The 9,857-nt window shown below is 42.5% G+C and overlaps 1 protein-coding gene across 1 annotated transcript; it reads right to left on the minus strand.

The window, feature by feature from the left end:
- Window positions 1–5,257: 5,257 nt before the first annotated feature.
- ntpcr (nucleoside-triphosphatase, cancer-related) lies at window positions 5,258–9,857 on the minus strand. The gene is made up of 5 exons (XM_005927155.3): window positions 9,775–9,857; window positions 9,207–9,369; window positions 9,015–9,120; window positions 8,161–8,376; window positions 5,258–7,665 (listed from the first exon to the last, which is right to left on the minus strand). Exons 1-5 carry the CDS (start codon window positions 9,806–9,808, stop codon window positions 7,588–7,590), a joined length of 597 nt encoding a protein of 198 aa, XP_005927217.1. The 5' UTR covers window positions 9,809–9,857; the 3' UTR covers window positions 5,258–7,587.

A 9,857-nucleotide genomic window follows, 5' to 3' on the forward strand; every position in this document is an offset into this window, starting at 1 on the left:
TTCAAGCAAAAAGAAGAAAAGTGTATGTGTGCACTGTGTAGTTGCAGATTTAAATCTGTATTCCTTCTTTTTGTTTGAGTAGTATTTCTCTTTTTTTGGTAATCTTTGTATAGAAACCCACCTGCTCAGCAGACGGTCTGTTTAGAATCCCAGTGGTATCATCTTGACCTGGTTATGACCAAGTATTCACCATATCCTCAACTCACGATGCTCGTTGTACTATTACATCTTTACAGCTCCTCTGTTTCACATGTTTCATGTGTGTGCGCGTGTGTGTATGAGTTTGTGTGTGTGTGGTGCACCAAAATAATTTACTTAACCACAGATCAGCAGTTTGATACTGCCGAGCTTGTTTGATACAGATACTAATGTAGCAGAGACTATTAATAATAAAACATAAAAAAAACTTGCTGTGGTTATGATTAAAAGAAATCATTTCTAAGACAGTTTTGCTGAAAATTTCTGTTGCTGGAGCTTTGTTGTCATCTCGGGAGGCTTTGAAGAGAAAAGGGATTAGATGAATAGAGAGATTAAAGGCCAAGCTAGGCTAAAATTATCCTCAGATCATTAGTCTTATTTTTGCATATGTAAACCTGACATCATTCAGAAGCACCAGATCCGGGAACTCTGCAGACATGGCTGCATAATTAGTCATGCATAAAGCATTTGCAACACTGTTTAGCATTACAAAATATCTACTGATTCCCTAAAAGATGCCTCAAACAGATGGCTTTGAACACAGAGTGCGCATGAAAATACACTGAAAACTGCAAAGTCAAAAAATATCTTAAAATGCTAATTATTTCCATGTGTGATGACCTATAGGACCTACATAAGTATGAGCATGGGCTGTGTTTGATCTATAAGATCAGCTCATATCAGCTGAGGTGCAAATGCTGTGTCTGAAATTTTAATTTCAAATTTGAAAGTCCTCACACTTCATGCAAAGGCTAAAAATTGCTGAACTGTTAATTCAAGTGGAAGAGACTACCATGGCTGAACTGTTTTTGGGAGCAGTTTAAGCTGTGGAAACATTAGCTGAGCTGAGCTTGAAGTCTCTGTCCTTGATAACTTTCAACATGCACTAGTTATATGCAGACCTTCATAACATACTATGATTGTACCATTAGGCCTGCACATACACATTAAACTATATCATTTTACCCTGCAACCACTAAATAAAATTTGTGTTGAGTAACACTATCACTGACTTTAAACCCCCCAAAACAAAACAGTTGTGAACTTTTAAGTCAGACCATGCTGCCAAAAGTCACACTGTGGTCTTGGCACATACCTATACATACACACATGCACAGAGCAGCTACAGTAGCGTGTGCAATGGAAAAAAGTTTGAACAGTTTTGCATTTGTGGTGTAAATTTGTCAGAAGCACCCAACAGAGGCATTAATCACAGCAGGTCGACAATCTGTGAATCATTATCCACACGCTGTAGAGATGAATACCTCTTGACTCGACCCTTTCAATATCCTGCAAAGCTCTCCATATATTTGTTCAGTTTATGTAACGCTGCGATAATCTATATGTCATTAGAGCACTCTGCGGTGGAGGAGTTAATGATCCACAGTGACATTCTTGATATGGCATAAAGCTGCTGCATGTACATATGGCAGCTATTTTCTTGATGTACACTGAGTAGAAACGTTTGAGGGTTTTACTCTCTCTATATATTTTTTCTCTTTTGTAAAGTTTTGGAATGACGGACACATCAGCTCAGCGGCCCTGAGGGGAGCAGTACCAGCCAATCAATGGCTCACCATAACCCAGATCATTGTGTCCTCTTTGCCCTCTGACCTTACGTATCATCCACTGACAGCTCCTGCTCCTTCCTCCACAGCTCCTAGGGGCTATTTTAACCCTCCTCTGAAGACACAGTGATGCTTCTGGAGGCTTTGAGTTTAGGATCATGTAGCGGAGCAATGGACACCAACTCACACGCATGCACCTCCGCTCTTTGTTTGATACGTTTCCTCTATCTAACCACTAGATACTGACCACAAGATATATCCAGCCCAAGGTGAAGCCTGCTGATGCAAAACTGGCCATGTTCCTCTTACAGGATGTATGACTCCTCACACATGACACATTCCCACAGGAAATAGGTTAGTGGTTTCTCTTGAACAACACAGAACTGTTACATTGAAATAAATATACAGCTGTGCAACCCATTGTATGAATAGTAAAGGGGGAAAATGTGCATTTCTGAGATCGTGGAAGGATTTGTTTATGCCATTATTTCATGTTTTCTTTTATATTTGTCTTTCATTCTGTAAAGAGAGCTTTTGCAGGAAAGGTATGCTGGCAGCTCAGGCACAGGCTTTGAAATCCAACACTGTCTGCCTCCAGCAGCCCCGGGGAGCCCATGAAGGTGAGGTAATGGGAAGAATGGTTTAGGAGCTATCTGCGGTGGGCAGCAGGGTGGAATAATGGTTAGGAGCCCGGATCAAACAGCGTAATTTCCACTGGCTTTGGATCCTTTCTGACATTAACTGCCCACCTGTCAGGATCCGCAGACTTTTGCCATACTTATTAGCACAGTGAGGTGTGGACTGACTCAGGATTTTTTTTTTACCACTATGTGGTGTGGGGACAGTGGACTTGGATTACCCATTGTGACTTGGATTACTGCTGGGTTTAAGGCATTATACACAGACACGATAGCTTTTTGGTATTATCCATCCTGTCACAATACAAGGCTGTGGAGATGGATAGAACAGTAGCAGTAGTAGTAAAGTAGTTTCAGTAGTTAGTGTGTGTGGATTTTTACACAAATCTCTAATCAGTCTAATGATAATCCCCATGCAGCTGAGTTATAGCACCTAAGGCTCCTCACTCGTGGCAGAAGTAGAAACTAATTTTAAAGAAGTCCACTTCTGCTATCTGTGCACAGAGCCTTTCAGGTTTATTTGGGTAAACAACCGACTGAGTGAACTGCATGGCACAGATATTTGTGGAGCCTGTTTGGCCGTTGCTATGTGAATATTTGGCTTGTTAATGAGCACGCTGCCAGAAGGCTTTCTGCAAGGTGAATTAAAGCTCAGATAGCTTTCTGGGAATATATCTGAAATTGCAAAGTCTGGTTGTAATACTCTGGGGGGGCCAGGTGAAACCTAGTGGCAAAAAAACCCAGTGAAAAATATTAAAGCTCACATACCCAGGCTACACTGACAAATGACCTTGATTTAAGGGGAGTATTTCTAAGTACTTACCATGTGCAGGCTTTGGCACAGAGAAATCTGACATCACAGATGTTAAGAAGCTTTAGCCTCACATCTTACAATAAATCATAGTCATCTTGGGAAATAAATAGTGAATTTGAGATCTGTTTTTTGTTTTCTTTTTTTGGGAGAAAGTTGGACTTGTTGTTTATCTCCCACATGGTCTTTGAACAATATGTTAGATTCTTATCAGTAGTTCTTGGCCTTTTGGCCAAGGGCTTCTCGGACAATACATCATACACCCCCGCCTCTACAGCTGTCAATGTGCCTCCTGGGCTGGTGCCACATAGTGCAATAAGTGGGGAGAAATTTCCTCATCTAAGCCCCCAGCTCCCCCACTCTCACTCACACAGCCCCAACCCTTCCCTCCAACCAGAAAGCTCCCTTTTGTCCTGGATTGTTTGTAAGCTCTTTGCATTTCTGTGCCCTCCATGTGCTGGATAAAGGGTGGAGGGTGTCACACAGACATCTGTCACAGAGATATGGTGAGAATGCATCTCTGCGATATGGATTATGGATTAGTTCACTTCATATTCATTCAAATTGTTCTACAGGGTGGGCCATTTATATGGATACACGGTAATAACATGGGAATGGTTGGTGATATTAAAGTCACATTTGTGGCACATTAGTATATGTGAGGGGGCAAACTCCTCAAGATGGGTGGTGACCATGGTGGCCATTTAGAAGTCGGCCATCTTGGATACAACTTTTGTTTTTTCAATAGGAAGAGGGCCATGTGACACATCAAACTTATTGGTAATGTCACAAGAAAAACAATGGTGTGCTTGGTTTCAACGTAACTTTATTCTTTCATGAGTTATTTACAAGTTTCTTCATTGCAGCAGATTTCAATGCAAGACACCCTACGAGACCACCCATCTCCCATGCTAAAGTTAGCAAACTGCTTGCTAAGTTTCGTGAAACTGGTTCAGTGTTGGATTTGCCAAAATGTGGACGCAAGAAAACTGTCACTAATGAAGAAACATCAGTGGCTGTCCTAGCTTCATTCAGCAAGAGCCCACAGCGTAGCACTCGCCGCATGACACTGGAGAGTAGCATCAGTCGAACATCCCTTCGGCGGATATTAGCTATTCACAAATGGCACCCTTACAAACTTCAGCTACTGCAGCATCTCACCGCGGACGACCCAGATCGGCGCACAGAATTTGCAGAATGGACAAAACAAAAATTGGAACAGGACCCTCAGGTCACGCAGAAAATTTTGTTCAGTGATGAGGCAAACTTTTATGTGAATGGTGAAGTTAACAAACAAAACCACAGCTATTGGTCTGACACTAACCCACATTCGATGGATCCCTCCAAGACTGTTGGAACAACAAAAGTGATGGTTTGGTGTGGTATGTGGGGTACAAGGATAGTGGGTTCATTCTTCATCAGTGGAAACCTCAAGGCCACTGGATATTTGAAATTGCTACATGATGATGTGTTTCCCTCTTTATGCACTGAAGCTGGCACGTTCCCTGAGTTTTTCCAGCAAGATGGTGCACCGCCACATTATGGGTGCCAGGTCCGAGCATTCCTAGATGAACAGTTTCCTGGAAAGTGGATTGGTCGTCGTGGGACAGTTGAATGGCCCCCAAGATCTCCCGATCTGACCCCCTTAGACTCTTATCTTTGGGGTCATCTGAAGGCAATTGTCTATGGTGTGAAGATACGAGATGTGCAGCACCTGAAACTACGGATACTGGATGCCGTGCTGGCATTTCTCCTGCGGTGTTGCTATCAGTGTGTGAAGAGTTGGAGAAGAGGGTTGCATTGACAATCCAACACAATGGGCAGCACATTGAACACATTTTATAAGTGGTCAGAAACTTGTAAATAACTCATGAAAGAATAAAGTTACGTTGAAACCAAGCACGCCATTGTTTTTCTTGTGACATTACCAATAAGTTTAATGTGTCACATGACCCTCTTCCTATTGAAAAAACAAAAGTTGTATCCAAGATGGCCGACTTCTAAATGACCACCCATCTTGAGGAGTTTGCCCCCTCACATATACTAATGTGCCACAAACAGGACTTTAATATCACCAACCATTCCCATGTTATTACCGTGTATCCATATAAATGGCCCACCCTGTATATTGCCTTTGATGGAACAATCCTCACAGTACACATTAATACAGTACCTTCAAGCCCCCTGGCAATATGTCTATTGTTCCAGTTGCACAGTGGTTGTATATGAACAAAATCATGGTGTTTACAGAAAACCACAATAACCATATATCATAACATTACCATAAGACTGGGAACAAAACATAGTTGGTTTGTGTGTGTGTATTTTGACACATTTTTACCCTTATACATAGTCATACATTGGAGTTACATTCACACAGAACATATTGATCCTGTTATTGGGTGATTTGCGTTCTTTATTGTCGAGTACTTTCAGCTCTTTCAACCATTCCATCATTATTTTAAACCACCAACCTTACCAAACTATTTTACCATTTATTCGCTGCTTTAACCGAGTTATCACTACTGTGCCTTGCATTCACTTCATTGTTTGCACTGCTTATCCATTTTTAGCTCTGTATTCATGCTCTTGTGCTCTCAGCACATGGTGTTCAGGTGTTACAGCTGAGCTTTGTTAAAGTAACCCACAGTCTTTCTGTGCTTTCCCTGCCAGCAAGTGCCACCGGCTGGGAATCACTTCTGTCAATGATATGCCCACAACATGACAGTTTGGACAGCATGGTTGCTAATTACATCATAACGCATCGAATGCATCCACACACACCCTTGATTTGGTACAACTGGCAAGGCCTTGGCTACTGTTACATAATCCATCTGCTGTCTTGCTGCAGGGTGCTGACAATCACCTTCCAGTCAGGAGAGCCGCCTCCCTCGGCGCTACGCTATGCTTTGCCTTGCCCTGCCCTGAACCGCACCGTCCACTCTGCAGCAGCTACAGCAACATCATGTTGCCATGTTTGCTGAAAGATGCGACCAGTGAAATGTTGACTTTGAAGCAGTTTCAGCGACTGCTGCTGGTGCCAGCGGATCCAGCCGTACGTCAGCGGAGCCCACAAAACAGATGCTGGCGCAGCAGCGTGTCTGACGCACATCACAGCTGGCAGCTCTTTCTGCAGCCAGCCTGACAGGTTACATCAGTTATACAAGCGTTGTTTTTATTTATTTATTTTTTAAAGGGGGGGGAAAAAAGTATTTTCACTTTGAAACGACCCAAAGATGCTTTGGTTTTGAGACAAACAGCTTTGCCAGAGGGTTTCTATTAAAAACCTTTATGCGACTGCCAGACTGTGGAGCTCACGCAGAGAGAGGGAGAGATTCCACTTGCAGCGAGCTGATGCAAACAATCAGCAAACTCGGGAACTTTGAATGTACTTGAGCTACTTCACCTCACTCATAGCCACTGGCACAGCTCACCAAATTCTTTTAATATCTGTTTACTTGTAATCAAAATATGCATTTTACCTTTGCAAGCCTTCATAAACCACTTTGAAGCTTTTTTGTGAAAGCACGCCAACATCTCAAAAACCTTAAATCCACTGATGCTGTTTATCCTTCACTTTAATCTGACTACGCACTGATATTGATGAATATCGCATGACCGAGTGTGGAATCCACGCAAAGTGCAACATATTTATTTGCGCCGGAGAACACGAAAACACTTGCCAGTAAAGAAAATGAACAATAAATACCCGAGAAAAACAAACTGTTTATTTTTAAATCATTTTCTGTTCACATTAGACGATGAATAAACCATGAAAGGATGGGCTGCATCGTTAAATATTGATCGACTTTCAATGAGAACAGCCTCAGGTTGATGAGACAAACGGAGGCTCGCATAGCAAAGAGCTAAATGAGTCAACAGGGGCACGGCTTCGTTCGCCCCTTTATTAAAAACGGCAGCACCACCTGACTTTGTGGGGGAAATAAAATGATATTTTATACTAACAGAAGAAAAATGCCTTCTGATGTCTCTATAAATCAGTTAAACAATAAAGACCTGTTTTTGAGGCTTTGACATATTCACCCAGAAACTGAACTATTTCCCCGCTGTCTTCCATCACTCAATCAATTATTCAGCATGCACACCAGTCTGAGGCTGTATGAGAAAGGGGGGAAAAAAATTAATTGTTAACATAAATAAATGCATGCGACACACCAACTCCCCCAGCAGCCAGGGATGCCTCTAAGCTCAGGTCGCAACCCCAGTTGCAAAGCGCGGGTAGATCCTTTTAATCGTCTCTGGCTGTTTGAACTGTTCCAGCGCTGACACTTAGAAAACTTGTAGTCAGCAAAGAGCCACACGCGAGCTGCAGGGTTTTTTCCTTTTTAGTGGCTCCATACGAAGCTCAATATTAGGCTTTTGACTTTAAACATTCCTGCAGTGTCTCTAAGATGTCTTGTAGAATAGCATTTCTGTTCTCCTTAGACACCTAAATGGGAAAAAGAAACAAGTAAACAAAGAATTTAGAAAGTGTTTGTAGCCTGTGTGAGCAGAATATACAGCCATGCATTAAATACAAAGATTAATATGAAATAAATATAGAATATAATGTCCAATGCCTAATCTGACTTGCTGTAATACAAGTAAAATTACCAATGGTATGTCTTTAAGTTCATTCTGCCTCATGTAATAACTCCCCCAGCCTGAGAGGGAGTACAGTGAGTAGTTTGCATGACAAAATCCATAACTGAGTCTTCCGTGATGAATTATTTTGACATTTGAGCCCTCCCTTTGTTGTTAAATCAGTCACGCATGATTTAGAGTTAATCCTGCCGTAGAGGAGGGATAATGCAGGGCATGGCCCCTGTATGTTAGTGAACAGACTGCTTCCTAAGGCCAAGTGGATGCAGTCTAAGCAGAATCCTATAGCTATCAAAATCTGTTTTAAAATAGCAGGGGAAGCATACTAGGATTATTTACTCACAGTGAACACCTTGACGTCCCTCCTGTTCCGCACCTCTTCGACCAGCCCCAGGGGTTTACCTTTAGGGATGGGGATGGTGCCCAGGATGGTGCAGGAAGAGCTATCTAAGGTCTGTCTCACTGCCCTGATGAAAGACTGGCTGAAGAGCTCCATTTTCCCAATCTCATCGATGACAAACACCTTCCTGCTGCTGCTGCTTCCATCCGCCGAACCAATCTGGAGATGAACGATGCAGACATTACATGGAGTAGTGGGGCTCAAGCTAACGATTACTTTGTCATCAATTGATCTTTAATTATAATGTCAGCAAATCCTTTGGTCTGTAAAACACCAGAAAAAAGAAAAGAGAAATTTCCTAGTTGCTTAAAATCAAGCACAATCCATCGGAGGAGATATCTATTCATTTAAGCACTAAAGACTATTTTGGATGCTTAGTTTGGTTAGTTAAGGGAAACATCTTTTACAGGCAGACGCTCGTCGTTTTAATATTTCACGTATGACTGACACCGAAAGCGTTTTGTGTGATGCTACACTGCAGATCTGCTGTGATTACAGAGAGAGTGAGATGAAAGTGAACCACGCGCTGCCGAGGCACAGACATCTTTCTTTACAGCGCATGTGTAGGCGTCACTCCAGGTTCACTTTACATGCCGGATTAATCACGGTCAGTGACAGCCAGACGGCACCACGAACACTAAAAATGTCACTGTGGAATTTACGTGTTTGCAAGCTTCCAATTATTCCATCAGTTTTCAGAAAAAAAAATCAAAGTGGAGGGGAGAAGGGAGTCTTTCGCTTGCTGTGATCTACTGATGAGGGTGGCTTTAAAAAAAGCCCATGTGCTGCTTACTTACATTTCTGAAGAGGGGGAGAGCCAGATTTTCAAATGAAGGCAAGTCGACCACATACTGGCCAACTGTGTACTCCCGCCTGCCGTGAGGCTGGCTGTCTCTACTGTCTCTGCAAGTTAAAAAAGACGTGAGTCAAAACAAAGTGAGAAAAAGAGAGCAGGCAGTTTGAGTGAGACTGCATGACAACACCACTACCTGATTCTGGACAGGTGGCCCCTCGCTCCTGTCAGGGTGACCACATCAAAGCCGACTCTCCGGCCCCCTTCCCTGACCTCCTCCGTGTAAAAGCCTTCAGCTCCCACTCCTGATGACACTAAAGCCTCGCAGGCTTTCTGGACCAGGGTGGTTTTCCCCACACCTGAAGGCAAAACAGACAAACTGTCAAACAACTGAAATATCACCGTTTCAAGCGGAGGGATCCTGCCTTAAGTATTACTATGGTAAAACAATGTATTTAATCCTTACAGCTCTCAGACGATTAGGTAGCATAATATATTTATGTAAATCATCAAAAATATGGCGTCACTCCATCGTTATAATAATACTAAGAATAATAAACACAAACTAAACTAAACAAAAAAGGCTGAAACGTTAATTGGGTTTGTTACCCGAATAAGAGTAACTGGAATAAGCTAACCTTCATTCAAATCAACGTTAAGACTGACTTTTTCTTCGCTGGGACTTAAAACAGCTGACTGACCGCTTTAGATTTACAGCGACTTTAGCTTCAGCAGCGCTGGGTGCACTCACTGCTGACTGTTACCTGGAGGTCCTGTCAGAAATACGTGCTTGAACATTGTGGTTTCCACCGTCCAACGTGTTCCTGCAGCTTTTCCGGACACAGAG

The sequence above is a fragment of the Haplochromis burtoni genome, unplaced genomic scaffold (assembly GCF_018398535.1).
Source record: "Haplochromis burtoni strain Fernald_Lab_line unplaced genomic scaffold, NCSU_Asbu1 Contig_96, whole genome shotgun sequence".
In the NCBI taxonomy this organism is placed as follows: domain Eukaryota; kingdom Metazoa; phylum Chordata; class Actinopteri; order Cichliformes; family Cichlidae; genus Haplochromis; species Haplochromis burtoni.